This window comes from Sitodiplosis mosellana, unplaced genomic scaffold (genome assembly GCF_009176505.1).
Source record: "Sitodiplosis mosellana isolate CC-2019 unplaced genomic scaffold, AAFC_SMos_1.0 Smas_scaffold_5, whole genome shotgun sequence".
Lineage (NCBI taxonomy): Eukaryota > Metazoa > Arthropoda > Insecta > Diptera > Cecidomyiidae > Sitodiplosis > Sitodiplosis mosellana.
Window position 1 is genome coordinate 824,139 of NW_022595248.1, and position 22,463 is coordinate 846,601.

The 22,463-nt window shown below is 37.8% G+C and overlaps 1 protein-coding gene across 1 annotated transcript in view; it reads left to right on the forward strand.

Annotated features, from left to right (window-relative positions):
• The window catches only part of LOC129566802 (roundabout homolog 2), a 50,459-nt gene extending 35,091 nt beyond the window's left edge, over positions 1 to 15,368 (forward strand). The window contains exons 4-14 of the mRNA XM_055443030.1: positions 4,516 to 4,800; positions 4,982 to 5,049; positions 5,200 to 5,269; positions 5,405 to 5,536; positions 5,766 to 5,834; positions 5,912 to 7,120; positions 7,217 to 7,556; positions 7,761 to 7,921; positions 9,235 to 9,415; positions 10,369 to 10,832; positions 11,294 to 15,368. Coding sequence (XP_055299005.1) covers positions 4,516 to 4,800; positions 4,982 to 5,049; positions 5,200 to 5,269; positions 5,405 to 5,536; positions 5,766 to 5,834; positions 5,912 to 7,120; positions 7,217 to 7,556; positions 7,761 to 7,921; positions 9,235 to 9,415; positions 10,369 to 10,832; positions 11,294 to 11,658 — 3,344 coding nt within the window. The 3' untranslated portion in view covers positions 11,659 to 15,368. The remainder of the gene's footprint in view (positions 1 to 4,515; positions 4,801 to 4,981; positions 5,050 to 5,199; positions 5,270 to 5,404; positions 5,537 to 5,765; positions 5,835 to 5,911; positions 7,121 to 7,216; positions 7,557 to 7,760; positions 7,922 to 9,234; positions 9,416 to 10,368; positions 10,833 to 11,293) is intronic.
• The last annotated feature ends 7,095 nt before the right edge of the window (positions 15,369 to 22,463 follow it).

Below are 22,463 nucleotides of genomic sequence, written 5' to 3' on the forward strand. Positions count from 1 at the left end.
TATGCTTCATGTGATGCAAACGAATGATGCCAATAAAATAAAATATGCGTTTATGAATGGATTTCACATCTGAAATTGAAGATCAAATCCGAAATGCTTATGCAAATCAAACGAAGTGAAACCTCAACAAATCGACCCTCGATGCTCCGATACATTCCATTCGAGAATCAAAATGAATTTTCAAACGAAGAAAACTCGAATCAGGATTCAAACTTAGGCAAGTGGAAAGATAAAATTGAACCAGAGATGCGATCAACAATGAAAGACTGGCGAAAATAGAAAATTCGAGTAAAAAAAACTGTAGATAATCGAGAAAATCAAAGGCATTCCATTGATCGAAACTTACATGTTGCAAACCAAAACCAAGAAAAATATTTTCAGTCTGAAGAAGTTTCTTCTGCCGTCGGTAATATTCATCGAAACACTCAACAATAGTGAATTTTATTGATATATATATATATTCTTGGTAAATTGTTGGTTGAAAACTGTACTTTTCATGATTTCGGTTGCTATGTGCTGTACTTGCGATTTTTCTGCGGGAAAAATGCTGGTTTTAACCGAAAAAAGTGCCTCGGTTCATAAGCTCAATGTGCACAATGTGTCAATGAAGGAGATTTGTGCACATCATGATGCGCAACATTTTATTCGACAGGTTTTACTGTGTGACGCAAATCGACAACGACATCCATCCCCCTGCTATGAGCACGGTACATTCCGAGCGTTTAACTATCATCACGATGGCATTTTCATACATTTTATTCCGAAATGGAGCTTATTTCTGCACATTACATGGCAAAGTGAATGGCAATCAGGAAAGCATGAAACATCGCCATTAGGCCGAATAAAAAACCAAGAGAGAGAGAGAGATAGAGAGAGAGAGAGAGAGAGAGAGAGAGAGAGAGAGAGAGAGAGAGTGAGAGAGTGAGAGAGTGAGAGAGATCGATAGTTCCAGTAAATGTTAAGCAGATTTTTTTTTATTCACTCTGACTCGATGGCAATCACCATCGGCTTCAATGGAAGAGTAACTTTACTGCAATATAATTTTACAAAATGCGTACGAAACGAGTCAATATGTACGGTCGAAAGAGTGTTGACGCAACGCCTTTGCATAATGTAATGTGAATAAAATTCAAATAAATTTTTATAACCAATAAAATCGATGGTAAATTGCGTTTTGTGATTCGAATTTATACCCGTTCGAACTGTCGGTAACTTTAGGCATCACGTACTCTCCATTCAGCATGAACGCTCCCGCTATCTCTGCAAATGCACGGTACGATGCTAGTGGTGATGGTGGTGACAACAATGTTAAGATGTGCAGTACTTGAAGCAATGGAAAATCGTAAGGTGTGACTTTTATCCCTGGAGAAAGTTGTCACCATAAATATGCTGGTCTCCACTATGGCTCCGCAATAGTTTATTAATAATTTAAGAGGTTAAATTCACCGTATTCCAATTGGCTTCTACTCATTCGATTTTATGTACTCGTACATGGGATCTTTGGTTTTATCAACACAATGAACGTGCTGTCGATGACGACGGCAAAAAAACTAAAATTTGTAAAATTTGTTAAGAGCTTTCCTCAGGCCAAAAATGTTGTGTCATTGGAATTACCATTCAAATCGTGTGATTTTGTATATGACTGAAAATTGAATCGGGGAGACAATTGCTCGGCTAGCAATATGTTTCGTCTGGAAAAACACGGCTCGAATATTGCAAACGTGTGGCGTTTCCTCGTATACAGTGGAAAAAGTTGGCACAGCCATGTTGATAGGGGCTATAAATCAAATGAAAAGTAGACTTTTTCATTATTGTAACATGGTGGTAAACATGGATCATTTGTCATTTTTCCGTTGACGTTTTCAAAAAGCAGCAATTATTATTTTTGGATGCGGGTTTTTGGTTTCGCAAAGAGAATGGCGATTAAATGATTTAAATCAGCAGCAGCGACAATAGGACGAAACAACGAAAAAGGGAGACAAAACAATGGGAAAGTGTCTTTTTATCTCGTTTTCACTCGTACGCGCTCGTTTGAAAGGTTATATTTTAATGAATATGCTCTCTCTATCTCCAACACAATAACCAAATTTGTGCTGAATCCGTGTAAATGTTTGCCGTGGAACATTGTGCAGTTCCGTAATTACAATTGGTTAAGCACTGTGAGCATTTTTGTCGGCCGTTGCCATATAATTTGCGTGTATTATTGCAAAAATAACGTATTTATGGTTGTGTTGAATAAATTACGACAATAAATGCCTTTGAAAATTGAGTGAGTTTTGTGTGCTTGGCGGCGATCACAGATTTTCCGGGTTTTTTGCAAGTAGGTAAACGCTGAGCTACTATTGCCGAACACAATGGAGAAACAATGTGGAAAATTATTATTTTGACTGTTGAAAGTCAAAATGGCATGGAACTTAAGAGGTGATGGCAAGGAGAAATGCTTACTTTCTTTAAGCAAATACCTTTTTGCCCGACAATAAATATGCAAATTGAAAAACCATTTCGTTGTTCGACGGAAGTCATACATACAGTCCGGTCGGCCGAAAGTAACTGAATGCCGAGCGTTTTAGTGAGCTGGTCTCTTTTTTGACGAAATAAAAATTACATTTATTCGAATTGGGTTTTTCGAAATGAATGTTTCCCTTAAGACCGATTTTACAATGATTTTTCCATGCAAAATATTTAAATAATACTACGCGTATGAAAAAGAAAATACCCATCGGTGCTACGATTTATGAATGTTCATAAACCAAAAACTGGACAACGAACACTTACACACATTGCCTGCGCACACAATTCGAACAATATAAACAATATTTATGAAAATTTTCACGTTAAATTTCGAATTAAATTCGAAAGAAAAACGAAGCGAATGGGCAACAACGATAGAGAGAGAAGAACAACAGCCAAAGGGACAGCGGGATAAAAAGCAGCAACTAAAATGTACTGATATTACGGCCGAACAGCGATTTGCATAATTTAACAATTCAAATTCAAACAAACGATTTTTGTTGAACAATGAACAATGGATTTCGGTTGTGATATTGTTTTTTTTTTGGCGCTTTCAATTTTTCGGGCTCCCAAGTAAATCGGTTTGCTGTCCTCAAACAAATGCATTAAAGCTCTGTTTAGCTACAATGCACGACGATTTATGTGGAATTCGGCCAAAGAGAAATTTATTTTCCTTTTTTCTTCAGAAAAGTTGTAAATGTGAAACATCGGATAGGATCCGTTTTAGAATGGCCAAATCCAATTCGATATCTCAATGCTGTGTGAGGCTCTCGAATTCCAGGAAGACGATTTGCCATTTGCAAAATGAATGCTTTCTCAAGAGCGGCTTGATATAGTATGGCATAGCTGAGAATGGCTGCTGGCCAATTTTACCTTTATTGAATGTTAAACAAAAGCTCTCTCTCTCCTGCTCCTGGCAACTAACTACAAAAGTAATGAAAAATGAGTGCTACAATGGTGCTGTGAATAAATACCAGTCACCGAGTATTGTGATAGAAGCATTAATATTTCCGTCTATGGCAAATAAATCATCCACAAAAGGTATACGACGACGAACACTGCTGCTGCTGCTACACAAACATCGTGTCTTTGGTCCGTTTTCTTCGTGCTGTCCTTTATGATTTCACCATTCATTTTTCTTTTTTTTTTTCTCTTTCGCCTCTCTACTCTTATGCGCTTTATCTTTGACACATTGAGAAAGACCATGTAGTATTAACACCGGCGCTTACGCTACGGTTAGTTATGGCAACGTTTGCTGGAAAATAAATGAAAACTATGTACAGCCTGATTTCATATCAACTGCCCGTTCGCTTTTTTCTTTATTCAATAAAAATGTGCTCACGTTCAATGTGAATGAAACGTTTAGTACCGGCGATAATGCAACAAAATCGTATGAAAAACGATAAAAAAAAATTGTATATACCCGAGCCATGAGAGGTAAGAGGCGGTTTGGGAACAACAACAAAAATGAGTTGGAGCTCAATAAAAAAAAAAACTATGCAAACGGTTGGGGCATGTCGAACAAAACTATACACACAATTGTGTGTTTCGTATGTTCTCGTTCTCTCTTTCACAGTTTAGCTTTGACTCCCATCGAATGAATGATGTTTCGGTATATGGATTCACGTTCCTTCGCTTTTTCCATTTCGTCGTAAATTTTCCGTAGATTTATTGCTCTCAATTTCTTTTACACTGTAACACTTTACCCATTGCAATTGTCCCCATCCACATCACCCTCCATCTCGCATGTATACACTTTACACACTCTACACACTTGCACATTTGCACCACATCTGACGAAGAAACAAAAAACACAGCAACATTCTGTAGTAGTTGTTGAACTCGATTGCTCCGGATTACAATTTTTTTCCTCTCTTTTTTCTCTCTCTTTTTTTTCTTCCCATTTTTGCCATTGTTTTCGTGTACTTTTCTCTTTCTCGGTTTTTGCTGTCTCGCTCTCTACCTCACATTTTCTTCTGTCGATGGGGTGGCCCCGAACTTCAGTGCTTCGTGATGAATTTCGATTAGAACCGCAAAATACGAGAGTTGCTACCGGTGATGTGGCATTGCTCGAGTGTGCGGCTCCCAAAGGCACACCAGAACCATTAATTTGGTGGAAGAAAAATGGTCAAAAACTCGAAATCGAACATTCGAAACGCATTCGCATCGTGGACGGTGGAAATTTGGCCATCCAAGACGCTCGACAATCCGACCAAGGCGAATATCAATGTGTGGCGAAAAATGTCGTTGGCGTGCGCGAATCAAAAGTCGTTACACTCAACGTGCACGGTAAGTTATGAGAATAATTAATGCTGTTTTTTTATTTTGGAAAATAGAAACGGGAACGTTGGAATAAGCGCGAGCATCTTGCCCGTTTTATTCAACGCGAAATGTTTTAATTCCATCGCTACTTTTGCCAAATGATAATAACAATAATAATAATAAAATTGAACATTTCTTGCACTTCTAGTGAAACCATTCATTATTCGTGGGCCAGTTGATCAGACCGTTGTTGAAGGCACATCGGTTACATTTCAGGTATATTTAGCTTTATCTAATTGAATTTTTATTTTTCGGTTCCATTTGAAAGAATAATTAATTTAGAAAAATTTAATTAATAAGAACTCATTAAATTTTCAATCAATACTTATTTTGAATGTTTGAATTACTCAAAAAAATTTTATCCAGTGTCGCGTCGGTGGTGATCCGATTCCAGACATACTCTGGCGCAGAACAGCCGCATCCAATATGCCACTCGGTAAGATTTATTTTCGTAACTTTGCACTTTAATTAAAAGCAATCAATTTATCTGTTACGGTGCATTCTGTCAAATTGCCAAAGAGCTCCAAATGACAACTTTTTTTCCCTGTTTTTCTCTCCCGCTTTCCAATAGACCGTGTGCACGTCTTAGAGGATAGAAGTTTGGTACTAGAAAATGTTAACCTGAGCGACGAAGGTGAATACCGGTGTGAAGCTGAAAATGTTGTCGGTTCCGCTTCGGCGGTTGGATCGCTCATCATTCAATGTACGTATATAATTCCCATGACTATAGATTATTTTTTGCTCGTTTTTCTCGACTCCTCTTATTTTCCATTCATTTTATGTTTTTTTTTTATTCATTTTCTCTTGTTGACGTTTTAACTTTTTGTTCCATTTTCGTGCAATTATTTCCAATTCACACAACGTTTTTAATTTCCGAAATTGAGCTTTAAAAAAATTTATATGCAATTTCATGTTTTCATTCATTACTTTAGCGGCGCCAAAATTCATTATACGACCCACCGCGCAAATGGTGGATGCTCAAGGCGATGCTACGTTTGAATGTGAGTCATTTGTTTCGAGCAACTGTTTTAAACATGTTTTAATGCATTTGGTCAACTTTTTTTTTTTTGAAACACAGGTGAGGCCAAAGGCTATCCAAGACCGACAATTTTTTGGTCGATTGAAGGGAATCGTTCAATTATTTTCCCCGGTATGTCAATAGGCAATCTCAATGCATCCTCATCGATTGAAGGGCTTTCGGTGTTAACAATAAGCCAAGTAAAACGTTCAGACAGTGGATTAGTGGTGATTTGTAGTGCATTGAATACGGTCGGTTCAATAAATGCCCGAGCCAAACTATCGATTAGTTCACAAGACGATCGTCCACCACCAATTATAATCAGAGGCCCAGTGAATCAAACGCTACCCGTGAAATCAGTAGCGCGATTAGAATGTGTTGCAATGGGCGTTCCAACGCCAATTATCTCTTGGTATCGCGATGGCATTCCAATGGTTGCATCCAATCGTATTAATTTAACGGAATCGGGTGTATTAACCATATCTGATTTGCACAAAGACACCGACCAAGGGCTCTACACATGTGTGGCGAGCAGTCGAAGCGGTAAATCAACATGGAGTGGGTATTTACGACTTGAAGCACCAACCAATCCCAATATAAAATTCTTTCGTGCGCCTGAACCAGAAAAGATTCCCGGACCACCATCGAAACCAGAAGTAGTCAACGTGACCGATGATGCGATTACAATCACATGGATGCCAAGCTCAAAAACTGGAGCATCCGATATCGTTGGTTATTCGGTTGAAATATTCTCAAATAACATGAGCAAAGGATGGATTCCGGTCGCTTCGAAAATTCCAGACACCATTTATATGCAACGAGATCTGACGCGCGGAGCCACTTACATTTTTGTTGTACGCGCTGAAAATATGTTTGGCATTTCACCGCCCAGTTCAATGTCCGACCCAGTTACAACGGGAAAACCAATTATTTACGACGAAGATTTGATTTTAACCGAAGCCCAAGCGATTCTATCGACCGGTGATGTGGTCGAATTGCTCGAAGCCAATGCCACCGATTCGTCGAGCGTACGATTGGTGTGGGAAATTTTGAATGCACAATACGTCGAAGGTTTTTACATTTATTCACGGAAAATCGATCGAAGCGATCAATACAAAATGCTGACGGTGCTACATGGTGGTGGTGCTTCATCTTGTATGATTGAAGGTTTGGACGCGTATGCCGACTACGAATTCTTTTTGGTGCCATTCTATAAAACGGTAAAAGGACGACCATCGAATTCGAAAATCACTCGAACCCTTGAAGACTGTGAGTAACAATGGAATGTTTTTTTCGCTCTTTTTCGTTGTTTTTTTTTTAAATTAATCTCGACAAAAATGTAACTGAAAATATTTTTTTAATTAGTACCAACGGAACCGCCATCCGATATGGAGGCATCACTTCTGAATGCGACAGCAATCTTTTTGAAATGGCAACCACCGCCTGAGGATAGAATTAATGGCGTTCTACTGTACTATCAAATAATCATTCGTGGTTTTGATGCTGGCAACGTATCGAAAATCCTTGCAAATATGTCCGTTGAAGCGGCATCACCCAGTTTAATGCTGGCAAATCTAACGACGGGCGTTACATATTCGGTGAGTGTGGCTGCGGCCACTCGCATCGGCATCGGCGTATATAGCAATCCAGCGGTTTTGCGATTAGATCCAAATACCAATAAATTAGATCAGGAATATACACAGAGGTAAGACAGTTTTTCCATAGATATAAACGCGCATAGCATGGATGGAATGGTCATTGAAAATGGTTGCCCGCATCAAGCAGCAAAATCATTGAATGCCATTCATTGTGAAACGCAAAAAAAATAATAAGCGTAGAGTAGAAAGCCATGCTTTTGTGGTTATTCTGCCATTCAACTTGTATTTTTCCACTCTCCACACTTGAACAGGCATCCAATAAATCACAACTTGGCCGACGATATTCTAACGCAAACCTGGTTCATCGTAATGCTCGGCTCGATTATAGCCATTATTATATTTTCATTCGTGGCGATGGTGCTTATCAAACGAATCCAATTCATCAAGCAAACGTCGCTAACAAATATTCACGGTATGTATACAAGTGCATGGTGTTGTCTCTCTGTGTGTCTGTCTTTTCCTCTTTTTTCACATTGTCTATTTACCACTGCTACGGCTCCGTTTTTTTTCCTGCGCCAACGGGCCTTTATCGTCTCTTGCAAAAATGACAAAGGAAATTATTATTTATCATTTTTATGGGTAATTAATGTGTTCAGCAATAAAAATCATCGTTTTCTCTGATCACATACAATTTGTGTGCGCGATTATTGCTGACGTTGCAACCGACGACTAGCTTTTTTTTCTCCGTACTGTCTATCTCTCTCCTGCAAATATGCTGGTAGAGAATTTTTCGCGGCTATAGTATGTAGAAGAGAAAAAAAAAATAGAAAAATCGATTAGAATGATTACGCTGGTTTGTGGCCCAAGTTTAATGTTACATATAATTTGGCGTGTACAACAGCCACATTCGACAGAATGTTTGATTTGACGCGCGCGCGCGCACGCCTCCGGAACTCCAACATTTGCGGAAAAATCGCAAAGCGCGAGCGCTTCAGCCGCTTCAATCTCCGCTATTTCATTATATATCAAAACGGAAAATATGATAAATATTAGTCATGGTTAATAAACAGTAAACATGATTTTTATAATATATCATACAATTTCGAAAGCAAAAAAAAGGCGAAGAAGAAGAAGACGAGGAAAATCGCTCGCAAATGTAATTGTTCGTCAGACAAGCAAAAGTATGATAGACGTTTTCGGTTGATGTTTATGTGCTTGTTTACTTTTATTCCATGCCACGCATTCTGCTTTACGACTCATTTTCTTCTCTTCACTTTTTTTTTATGCACCGTCATTCGTGACAGTCGGATATAAAGTGAACGCGTGCGGGTTTTTCTTTCTTTTTCTTTTGGTTTTTTCGATTATTTTCTTTTTAACTCACAATTTTTCTGCGTTTACTCAACATAAAATTCTACCTCTCACATATGAGTGTGTGGTATTTATACTAAACGTTTCTATTTAGACAGCGGCATAAACTCACACACACAGTGTAATAAATGAATAAATGAAAAGCAAACGAACGGACTGAATTGAAGAAAATAAGTATAAAATGAGCCGTGAATGGTGTGCGCAGATTTTTCCAAAGTCATTATCAACCGATTGTGAACAATAAAAAAGCGATTATTTCCGTTTTCGACTCCAACAGGAGCATGATTGGTCTTGATTGTAATTGTTCTCTGCCCCTGTGAAGAAAAAGACCGAGCATGTTATTCATTTTGTTCAATGTTTTTATTTCCTTAAAAAAAAAATCAAGAAAATGTTAGAATGATTTTGATTCAATTATAGGCAATCACGCAATCGGATCGGTTCGAAAATTCCCGACGTTGCCATTGAATGCGAACGGTGTTTGGATCGATCCAGCCGGCGGTGTTTGGCGTCAGGCGGCAGCTGTTACAAAAGATGGCATCGCCGATTACGCACAAGTCTCATCGACAGCACCAACGCTACCACTTCCAGATTATGAACGGTAAGCTAGCTTTTTTTGCACTAATGAAGAATTTTTGCCAATTTCATCGCTGAGAAGACGTTGACTTCAACATAAAATATCAAACACTCAAAATACAATTTAATTTGATTAGCATCAATGATGAAATTATCCGACAAACGTAATTTCACACGAAGTGATAACTTGAGATGAAATTTGACACATTTTAACTTTTTAAGTTTATTAAGCGAATTTTCGAGTTTTGCGCGTCGATCACTTTCGACTCCTCGGAGACCATTTTCAACGTTGCAAACAGCTTCAAACGATAACGCTTGTTCATTTTGCTACCATTTAAACATTGAATCGGTTGCGATGTTGTGGCAAAAATAAAAACTTTTTCCACATGAGCATATAGCCACCGGATTTAATTAATTTTAATTTATATCGAATGCTAAGCGTTGAACGGGTGAGAGTTTGAGAAAGCGGTTTCAATTTTGAAATTCGCTTATTTCGAAACTTTTGCACCAAAGGAATTTAGTTTTAATGCGTGCGTAATAATGTATTGTATTACGATGAGGAAAAGAGAGAGAGAAAGTGTGAGAGCAAGGATGAACGGACGCTGGGGCCTCCGATGAATTTGTGATGCCATTCACACATGCGAAACATGGAATGCTCTCCTCGTTTCGGTTGCGAGATTTATGTTCGTTACGTTGCGTATAAATCAAATTGTAACAGGCATCGTATTTACTTTCATGTGGCGAAAATTGTGAATGCGTCTCACTGCTTGGGCGCTCCGAAAAATAACGAACACATTAAAAATCGATGCATGTTTTTATTTTCGCATTCTCGCCTCGCTCACTCACTCTGTCTCTCTCTCTCTGTGTGTGTGTGTCGCACTTAGTTCAATTTCAACATGATTCCATCTCATTCTACGTCTCTTTCTCATTTCATGTTCTCTGTCTCTGGTTCATGGTGCTGGTTTTGTGCGTATGTAGTTTGTCACCGTTAAATATGCCCGATTATGCTGAAGTGGCTGGATGTTCAACATTTAAAAATACACAATCACCGCTGTACGACAGTTTTGGAGCGTATGCAACAACAAATCTAGTCCGCAATGTGAACCTATTTGCAAATCCACATTATCCAACTGCGGGCAAAAACAATAGCATCTATTCAGCGGCAAACGTTTTCCATTACAATGGCAACGATGCGAATGGCGGTGGCCATGGTGGTGGTACGGGTGGTCGCAATTTCATGCATTCGGACGCAAATTTTGCAGCAAATGGCAAAACCGCATCACCAAAAATGAACATCATTGAAAATAAAATGGACGCCATAAATAATTTAAACCGTTCGTCATCGTCGGTAGCAGCGGCCACAGGATCGCCGGCCACCTCATCAGTGGCAACTGACACAACAATTGTGAGCATCAAAAGCGTTCCCTCAACACCGCTCATTGGTAAGTGTCTCATTCGACTCTCGCTTGTAGTCTTTGGAAATGATTTAGCTTTTGTCTCGGCTTGAAGTTCCGGCATGAACTTTATCAACCGTCTCGAAAACCATTTTTATGGGTTTCGACGCCGACTGCAGACGGAAGATAGTTCAATTTTAAAATTGAAAAGCTAGTTGAGTTGGATTCCAAAATTTGAAGGCAAACTAGTCGAAACTGCCAAAATTTTGGAGTAAAATAGTTCAACAGTTCATTTTTTTAGAAAAGTTTAGTTGTGCAAAATGACTTTTAGAAATACGATGTAAATTGGATTCACCATTAAAAATAGAAACTACTAGAAATAGAATACTAAATGCAACTTCAGTCATATTTAACTTTAGATTTACTCTTTTGCCCTTGAAAAGTATGTCGATTTCCAAGCTAAAATCCTTTTTTCGCCTTTTTTCCCATTTCTTTTCTCCACTCCACAGGAACAATGCGTCGAAATCGATTACCAAAAAGTGGTCATTGTGATAAAATAAATTTCGGCGGTTGTGATGATGGGCGGGGTATTGAGCAACCGTTATTCATCAAATCGAAGGAAGACGGTAGTTGGACTTCGGTACAAAATTCAGCATATCATTTTTCGCAGGCATCAACCATGTCGCTCGCCTCATCGACAACCCCATTAACCATGGCTGCGACGACAAATTCTAGCACAAATAAATTTAAGTTAAACGCTAGCAATAATAGTATAAATAGTCCTAATCTAAATAATAGCACCAATAATATCAACAATGTAACATCATCGAATCAAATCCATTTGAGCAGTTTTGGACGAGCCGATAATGTGTAAATAGCAAAACAGCATTAACAGCAGCAGCAAATAGAGAGAAAATGCAGAGAAAAGAAATTCACATGCAAATTATATCATTTAATCCGTAAATTTACATATTATGAAATAAGTGACTATAGAAAAGAGATATATATACAGAGAGCGATCTTGGCAGATGGGAGAAAAAGAATGGCAAAAATCACAGTTTAACTCAATATATGATGATATCATCGTCGCAATTGGCGCGCGCGACAGACACACACAGCAAATCCTAGCATAGTAAGTATGTTATATATCCATTTACGACGTAAATAATGTGTATTTATAAATGTATGATATTCCGTTTGCCACATACTAAAACGGCATCAAGTCACATTCTCGCAAAGAAATATACGCCGTGCTCCGATTCCAAAGACGCTATCGACACACGCACGCACAAAACAAGGATTTTGTGTATGTTGGGCTGGAGGAATTTATCAACTTGGCATTATGTATTCATGAAAAATCGAAAAGCGATGCCAAGAGACCGAGAAAAAACAATAAAAATAGATCATTTGAAATTAACTCCCAATTTGGAGTTTCGCATTGAAGAGCAGAGTGCTGTTGGAATTTCTTTACGGCCAAAAGACAATGGAAATTCCGCAATCGAATGGAATCATATTTTCAATAGTTTTCCCCCATGGAAAGCCATCAACCGCATAATTTTCTCAAGCTCTTTTAATTTATGAGCGTCGTTTCTTCCTTTTTTTTCCTCGAAAACTTTTGAATTATCACCGAAAAACTTGTGCTACTGAGACAATGGCGACAGATTGCAAAAGTCATGCGGCAACGCAATTCGATCAGAAAAATAGTTTCCACTGAAACGCGAGAAAAACGGCACGATGAATCAAGCGACCAAAGCCAAAACAATGGAAATTCATATGCACGAGGTGAATCATCATCGAAATGCAATATAGTTTTCGGTTCTGAATGCCAATGTAGAATTTTTCATTTGGTTCGATTCAATTGTCGATTTTAATTTCCACAAATTGCTGTGGCGAAAAATGTTTGTCGCTTTGGGAATTTTCGTTTTGTTTCATTTCATTAAATTTGAATATAGTTCGAACGAATTTTTTCCACAAAAGCTTTATTAGTCCATGTCGGTGTTTTTTTCTTTCTTCTCGACCCTGCGAAACATTAAACGCTTCTCTTTCCGCTGAATTTTGCAAACGAATCGATGCGGATAAAAGTTTTGAAATTTTAATTTTTCCATCCATTTGTAAAATGGTTTTGTAACTGCATTTCATTAAAGCAAACGGATAGATACCGAAATTCGATGAATTTTGCACAAAGTTGCAATGAAAATGGGTCGTTTACTATTTTTAGCGAGAAAATTGTGCGAAATCAAATTGGTTGCAGCACAATTTCGAACATAGTTTGAAAATGGAAAAGTTTCCTCCTTTTTTGTTATAATGGAATAGTTGTCGCTTTGGAAAATGGACGCTTTTGGTATTGGCAAAAAATCGCCATGATTTAATTGAATTGAATTTTCGGCCGTTTCGGGGGCATCGACGGTGGTACGGTCTGGGACGAAGAAGTGTTACCGAGAAGCAAAATTGTCGATTCATCAATAATTTTCATAATTTATTCATTGTCTGCTCTCTCATATGGTCTCGACTATATATATTGTCGCTGGTTGGTTTCCGGTTGAAAAATCGGCAATATGCATGCCGATTGTTCATTAAAAAGTTGTACCCTCAATTCCATTGTATGTACAAAAATAGCTTTTTTGCGGTGTGGGTTAGCAAAATTGGCAGACATTTACACAATATTTTGCATACACCGGTCGAAATCGAACGAAGATGGATTTCGTATGGAAAAATCAAAGTTAAGGAAAATTGTGGATAATATCAACAAATGACGCGCTTGCATCACCCTCTCGGTGACTCGAATAAATAGGCTAGCGTACTGGTGTGTATATGCAATATTCAGTAATTTTCATGCAAAGATTGAACAAATACTCTTGCCATAAACGACATAATTCCTCACTCACTTCATACTTCGTCCATGTGTTTTAAATTCCGTGTACATTGTTTCGTTCAGGCCCTTTTCATGTGCCACACTGCATGAATCAATGATGAAGTAAATAAGTGTTCATATGCTTCGTCAATATGTATGTGCGCCAGCTCTCTCTCTCTCCTCCTGTCACTCATTCCCCCACCATCACCGCCCTCCAAACGAAAATAATATTATGAAATTATAATAAAAGCGGGATTTGCACAAACAGTCGAATTGAAATCATTTACAAATTAATAATTCATCTATGCATATCTGATTGAAAGCATGGTTAAATTGTATCTATGTGTTGTATATGCTACAATAATGGCACGAATAAGAGAATATTGTTTATATGGTGAGTGGAAGTGAAAAAAGGGCAAACACGCGCGCTAAAAGAGGAGTAAAGAGCGCATTTGGTCTGTTGCCATCGAACAACTAACTGGCACATACAGTGTGTTTTGAGCCAAAGTGAAATGCATGAATTATTTCCATTCTAAATTGACCTCTGGCTCAATTTATGCGACGATTTTAATAGACTAATGCCGAAAACAATTATTTATTTCGGTATATCGGTGCGCGTTGCATTTTCTGCCCGGCTGCCGAGTCTTTTGAACCCATCATCTGCAATGCACGGAGCAAAATTGGTGGCTGCTTGAGACACACACAGCACATGTGACCGACCGTAAGTGGTAGAGTCAAATTGTTGCACTCGCGTATGGAAAACAAATTAGGATATATTAACGGATAGCGGGATTATCAATCATAATCATGAATACGTCAACAGGAGCGAACATAAAAATCGAAAATGCGCACAATATTTCCGTTTATTAGCATAAAATTACGAAAAATCATTGTCATAAATTATCACATTGAAAACATCGCATTAATTGATTAATAATAAATGGTATGAAAAATCACAGAAACGTAGGCTATATATGTAGGAAGAGAAAAAGCAACATAAACACGAACACAAGCACACACACACAGAAAGAGAGGCATATTTACATACGTATACTGATGATTGATGTGAGTGCAATGAATAATGAAGAGAGCATAAATTGTGAAAAACTGCATGTGGAAATGAATTGCGATCAGTAAATGTTCCCATATTACTACATTATAGCCATATATAGATATAAACAAAAGCATTGCACGAATCCAGATGTTTGCACACACACAGAGAAAATACATAGCTCAACGTCATATTAATTGTATAGAAACGCCAAGCAATGGATAAATACGTAACACAAAGATATCATTTCCGTACCAAAAAATTATATGTAACAATAACCAAGCGAAACTGTGAGCCTTACTTTTCATCTACCCTCAAATGCGCTAATTAGCAAACCGACTTTTTTTTTGTCCTTTTCTTGAGTCTTTCGTCTCTATTGAAAACTGCCAACTATAATTTCACAGACTGAACCAACGGACACACGCATAGTATGCGTCGCATACACATGCTGTTTCTAAAACATGTGTCTACCAAATGCATTTTAAATGTCTATCCAAGCATTTTAGAATCAATTTGCCCATAGACAGGAAATTCATTGAATTTTTTTAAATAAAACATTATCGCTTAGTCCTACAATTGTACATACTTAACTATACGAATCATATATGGATTATAATGAATTATTTTCAAAGGTTTAATAATAAAAAGAAACGTATAAATATACAGCGATTAATGATAATAATTATACGTGGTTTTGCTTTTATTTGTTTTTGAAAGTTTCCCATTTTTTAGTGCTTTTATTACGTTGAGGTTGTTTTCCAATGTATAATTGAAATAATGAAGGTGTCAACAGCAAACGAGTCATTTGGAAATGAAGGTGTCATCAAAAAACAGTAAGTGCTTTTGTTTAACATTTCAATGACTATGAAACGTGAGTTTATACGGTAGGTATTGTTTTATCTTGACCTAAAAATCCCGTTCCTTTTTAAAAGCCTGCAATTAAAATAATCTATTGCTTTGTCCACCGAAAATTTATTGAGGAAACTATGAATATCGTTTCATTTCCTTGTCGATGCAAGCTTAGTCCACGGCTTTCAACTCGCATTAATTATGTTAATGGTTGGTTTCGACGATGTCAATGGTCGTAAATTTTTCCGGTAGCTCCGAAAAGTTTTATTTGTGTTGTCATTTTCACCATTGTGATTCACCGTTGGTGAAGAAACGGAAATTTTGATGAATTTATTCAAACGGTTCAAACCATTGAATAAGACACCCACGACATAATGATGAATAGAAAGGAAGAAAAACAAGACAACGAGTGAATGGAACAAAATGAGCGGCACTGCGAATGACATCAGCGATATTCATAAGCGATGCGAACCATAAATCGGTCGAACCAAATCATAATTAAAGGCATGTGAACGACAACACAATCGTGCCTATCAAAATCATTCATAATATTAATTTAGTCATCAGACGATCGCGATTATTTGACTCGCTTCCATACACTTGATAAACTCATTTTGTTGTGTGAGCGCCATACAACATTCCGTATTATATATCTCATCTAACCCTTAGCATTAAATGTTTTTTTTTATCCATACCTTTTTTGCCCTGTGCACAACAATACGAGAACAAAAATTGTTTGGTGAAAAAAAGTGCTTCGTCACACAAAATTTGCTGCTGTCGCATGCGTTCCCATCAATCGCACGGTGTGTACATTGTGCGGCACAAATCTATTCAATTTACTGAGCGAGAGATGTGCGACAGAAGCAGCTAGAACCCGAAGCGTATGCATTTTTCAAAATGAGAGAGAAAAAAATGTTTTCCTGTTGTTTTGCGTTTCGTTATTCCGGTTTTGTGCCGCATGTATGAATGAATGAACGGTCTGGCGATGACGAAAAGAAATTTTCCTGCTTTACTCGATACATATTTTCCATGTATATGTATTTTGCATTGCGTTGTGAGCGAGATAGAGAGGAGCCAAAATCCACCTTACTGAATGGTGTAAAGCGTCAAGCCAGCCAAACATCAACAGCCGAAGCGAAGCGAGCTATAGCAAGCGCAGTTCGAGTGCTGCTCTATTGTGCTTGTACTTATTATTATTTTAATACAAACAACATGAACTGAAAGTGCACTCAACTTCGTTTACAGGCAAATTATGAGCACAAAAGCTTACAATTAAGGCACATTCGGAATGCGGGGAGACACACACAGGCAACGGTAGTGATAAGGAGAAAGAGGAAAAAAGTGAGCGCGATGCAGACATAAACATTCGAATAGAGAGGAAATTATTTTTAATGCAAAAGTATCTCTCTCTATTCAGGGTTTATTATTATATGCTTGCATTTTGCCGTACATTGCACAATTGCAACGCGTATAATAGCTGTTGCCGTTTTTTTTTCGTCTCGTACAATAAAAAATGTTCCGTGTGCCATTGCTTTCGCAATGAGAAGGAAGAGACAGAGTGAAATGAATGGAAGAAAATAACCAAATTGAAATGGAAAATTGTACAACTATCATTTGAAAATCGCTTGAATATAAGGGAGGTAAAATGGTTTGAGCTTATTGAATTCATTTATGTTAATTGCACTCGATTCTTTCAATCTTCATTTGAGACCGATTACGCTGGAAAATGTAAGGGTCATCGCAAGTGGTCATTCTATGGATAGAGCCAAGGGTGGCAGTGCTTTCTATCAATTAAACGCAAAAATCTATGCATAACTCTCGTATAAAGAATCAAATTCAATTTACACATGTTTTTGTCATTAAGAATTATGTACTTCAACGAGACCAAATCTCATAAATAATTGAGCTTTCTGTGTTTCAATGGGATCGCATATCCAAAATTTATATCATGCACATTCTGTAAATAATGGCATTGATAAATGAGATTCTCTACACACACACACACACACACAAGCACACACGTGTGTATAGTATACATTCCATCGTCGTTTGCTCCGTCGCAAAACCGAAACACTGAGTGACTCTTTGGGGGATTTTATCGCCTGTCTCGCAGCAAGTAACGCCAAGATAAGATCTTCGAAATGCATAACTCACTCAAATACTGTCGGACATTTTGAAGTGTGAAATATTGATTCAAGAGTTGCTGTTGTTGTTGTTGCTGCTGCTGGGTAGTCTTTTTTTATTCGATTTGGCACACCTTCAAGCCGGTGCAAACCATTCTGGTTGCTGTTGATCTATGCAAGTCGAGTACCTCCCACTTTGCTTCGAAATGGCATGGCTGTGTAATCGAAAGTGCTCAGTGCTCGTTAATATCGTTTTCGAACTGACATGTGTTTATCTAAACAATGGTGCAGCTTCATTTAAATACTGACACAAGCAATTGGGTCAAACGCTCTGGCCATACCTAATGTTAAGAACGACGAATGGCAAAATCAGCAAGTGAGAGAGATAGAGAATTAGAGCGAGTGAGCAAGAGAGAGAGATAGAGCACTGAAAACACTATGTAAAACACAATTGGCCCATATGGACGTTGACATTAAGTACCTGATTCTTGAAACCCCGTAATAACCAATGCACTCAAACCAGAACGAACGAGCAGGCGAGTGAGCGAGACCGAGACTAAATTACGCAAACCGTCACGTATGCGGCGTAACGAGAGCGAGAGCACATTGAAAAAAGCGAAGAATTACGACGTGACTGAATGACACTTCATGCAAACGTCCATCACACTTGTTCCGCTAACAAACATTCTCATACATATACACACCAATCCAATCCCAACAGATAAATTTCATTTAAATCCTTTTTATTTTTAACATTGCGTCCGATCGCCCTGATAAAGTAACTCACTTGAACTGCTTTTGTTCACTTGCATAATATCACTCTTCGGCTCTCTTTCTCCTCCTCTTTCTTCTCTCTTCGGCAGAGTCGACTCTTCAACTTTTTTGCTCTTTGCATCTATTTAAAACGTGCTCTACATTTAACAACGATGATTGCCTAAAAGATGCCGTGAATTCTTAATCTCTCTTTTTCACTTTCTCTCTTTCTCTCTCATTTGTCGAGTCTTCCGCTGCCTTTCTCACTCTCGTCCATTCTTTTATTCAGAGAAATTGTTGCATCCATAACAAGAGAGTCAAAAAGGCCAACTTTAAGAGAAACTGTTTTCCATTTCACCAATTTTCAATTTTAATGAAATTTTAACTAACAAAAATGCTTCAGCTACAACCACTGGAGATGTGTACAGTCTCTTTCGCTCTCTCGTTTGACGCATCGGACGTGTTTCGTCAAAGGAATTTTCCTTCGGCTCATCAACATGCACACACACACACACACATTTATGAAGCGAAAAATCTGTTTTTAGCCCCACAGCAGCGTTCGTGTGTATTTACGTGCGCTCTCTCTCGCTCTTAACTAAGTTCTGTTTAAATATTCAAATCTGCATAATGCGAATGTAATATTTATTTATCGAAAATTTCGTAAATACACTTTACGCTGTCGTAGTATTTGCTTGGCGAAAGGTTTTTGTTTTCGCAACACCGAAACACGAAGGCAGAAAATGTTCGGTCGCAACTGAAATGCAAAACTCACAAGATAATTCCAGCTCGAAAATTGGAATAGGACGTACGCCTTGATGTAACCAAAAAGAGATGGAAGAAAATTGGTGCACAACGGGAATGAGGGTGAAAAAGAACGGATCCAACAGCTCCTATCTCATGTTCTCTACCCACAGTCACGGAATATACTCCATCACAATGGCGATGGGCAAAACTTCCGGATTGTTTAATTACAATTTTAAACGTTTTAAATGCTCTCTCTCTCTCCCTCTCTCGTCAGCGTTTCACTTTCTCATTGTTTATATTTCTCATGGAATGCGCTCCCAGTTTTGTATTTGCTTCAGATTTTTGAAATGAACATCATTTTGTTTCTCGTTTATGCGCACTCACCATGAATACACCAGATTGGGTTGAGAAAAAAAAAACGAAAAGAACGTTTTTTCAATGCAAAATCTACTGTCGATTTTGTGAGTGCACCCTTTCTCACGTTCAGCCTTTTTCACACACAAAAACCATTTTCAAGTCTGGCCGGATTAGATTACGGCTATGAATAGTTGATGTGAAACATAGTTTTTTTTCCCTCTTTGTTCCGTTTTTCTAGGCTATAACGATTTTATCCTCTTGATATTAGCCCAGAAATTGCTTTAAATTTGCTTATAACTCTTTTGCATTTACGACAAAAACGCCTCCTCATGCAAAACTCTTGACTTTTCACAAACACACTCGACCATCCGTACCATTTTTTTTCACTTTCTCACTCCATCGTGAAAGACCGACTCCATCGTGCGGTCTGTTTCATCTTCAGGATATAAGCACGATTTAGTGACCATGGCTCACATTCTACTCGACAATTGATGATATAACAAAAGTTGTTTTAACAACAGAAAGAAAAAAGATTCACTTTAATTTTATAAAAATTACACTAACCGACGTTTCCATACAATCCAAATGCGATGTTTGGACATTCAACATTGATTTAATTCTGTATTCAGATGGTGGTTTTGCATCGTGGCTGCTGTATTTAGATCAAACGAGTGGATGCAATGCAATTTCAGTATATATTTAGATACTGGAAATGGTCGCTCGAATGAGGTCAACTTATGAATAATTTCAAAGGCAATTCTATTGAACTCATGACTTGAATGAATTTAAGCCACTCGGTTTAGCCAAAATTATCCGTCAAATTTCCGTTCATATTTGATTCATCATACCAATTCAGGCCATTTCATGTTCCTCAACATGACATCAAAGAAAAGAAGATTGGGGAAAAAAAAATTCAGCGCCATTTATGACCAACGTACAGCGATAATTTGTGACTACGAAATCGGTTAACTTTTCAATTCGATGGGCGCTGCCATATTGAAAATTTACGTGCGATATGGTGCATGCACTCAATAGTTCCACTTATTTTAATAAGGTATCTCTATAGGTGGCGCTGCCACATCGTCATTGACATCGAGTCAAATATCGTAAAATATAATAACATTGTTTATATAGGCTTTTATCGCAGTACGATGACCAACTGACCATTTATGGTTTGTTTAGATAAAAATAGCGTTTCCAATTCTTTTCCCTCCTAAACGTTCAATCCAAAAGCTAAGAATGCTTCAATGATTGTTGTCGTGCTTTCGTGTGACAAATTGCTTAACCGAATGATTTAATTCCACATGGTTTTGAATAATGCATGCCCATTTGTAAGTTTTGAATTGAAACAAATATTTCGAAAAGTGAAAAAAAGTCTCATTAAAATAGGAGGAAAAAGGCGTAGAGAAAATCGAAATGAAAATGCTTTTGAACGAAAATCGTTGGTTTTTTGAATGAAGTCGGGATTTTTTGTGTGTGAATTGATTTGAAGTAAAGATTTCAATAAGTTTTAAGTGAATATACTCAATCTTCCATGCATGAGCATGTAGAAAAAGGGCGTTGGTTGTTGTTTCTTTTTTTGTGTTTCGTTCCATCCATGAGAAAGACTGTTTTTATTTATGGCAAATACTTGAGTTGGGTATGAGTGAGCTGACGTGAGGAAGCATGAAGCGATGTGAGTGTGTGTCGTTGTGCGAGCGATGGAAACAACAGAGTGCAAGAAAAGAAACGCGTTAACGGAGTTTTGCAAAAGCACTTTTCACCATTTTTATAATGCATATATCCGTTTATGAGTTTTTTTTTTCGGTTTTTTTATGTGATTCTTTTTTGCGCTTTTTCCGCATTTTCCATACGGAGGTGAATGTGTTTATTCTCACATTCGTTGTGAAACGAAAATGTTTCTCGTGAACCGTCTTTTTGTGCCATTTAACGCGTTTAAAGCTGTACGTTGTGCAAATACCCGTATTCGTGTTGTTTTTATTCGCATCTGACGGAACATCCTAAACGTACGATTTGTTTATGATTCATTCACAAAGGGAAAATATGCGGAACAAAATGCCGAAGTTGAAAATCGTTAAAAGAAAATAAGCCCGGATGATAAGGTGGTACACACAAAATGCCATTTTGATGCTATTGAGGTTTAATTCGATTTGCATGCAATTGCCGTGGAAAATGTGACTGATTAAAACAAAATCTATTTCCTCTTCAAAGAACCAAAGAGCTTCCGCTTTAAAGTTGTTCGCCTTTTGTTTTGCGATTTCTTCGCCCTTCGTAAAGCGTGTGCTTATAGTGTGTGCCCAAAGTGAAATGGTAATCGAGTTTTATGCGTTTTTACGTATGTGATATTTAACCGAAATAAAATGGAATCTTGATACTTTCATAGTAGATCTGTTTTTTATGGATATTCGCAAGTGCGAGAACGGAAAAGATGTATGCAAAATATTGCGCATATGTGAATATGAAAATGGGAATATATGTATGGTGTTCATGCTGTGAGCGACTACACTGAATGAAGAGAGCCACCCTGACACACATTCAATATTTATGATTCACGACGATTCGCAGATCATCATTCGCTATAGATAGATAGAGCGAGAGTAATAGCATGATTGCGACTGCCAGCACTACCACTGCTGCTGCTGCTGCTGTTGTTTTTGCGGGCGATGGCAGTGGTGGCTGTTGTTCGATGCCGCTGGCGCTATTGTACAGAAAGCAAACATACAAATAAATCGTGTGGTGCTTTGTGTGTAAACTTGATAAGCGCACAATGAAAAGTTTTCAGCAAATAAAATGTGAACGCAGTCGATCCATGAGCTCCACACACTCGCATACACACGATAGACTCACATCCACGAAAGTAGATAGCAATATGATAACAAAAAATGCCAAGCAAAATAATATTTTGAAGCGCATATTTACATAATATCCCAATGCACAAGCACATTGAAGTA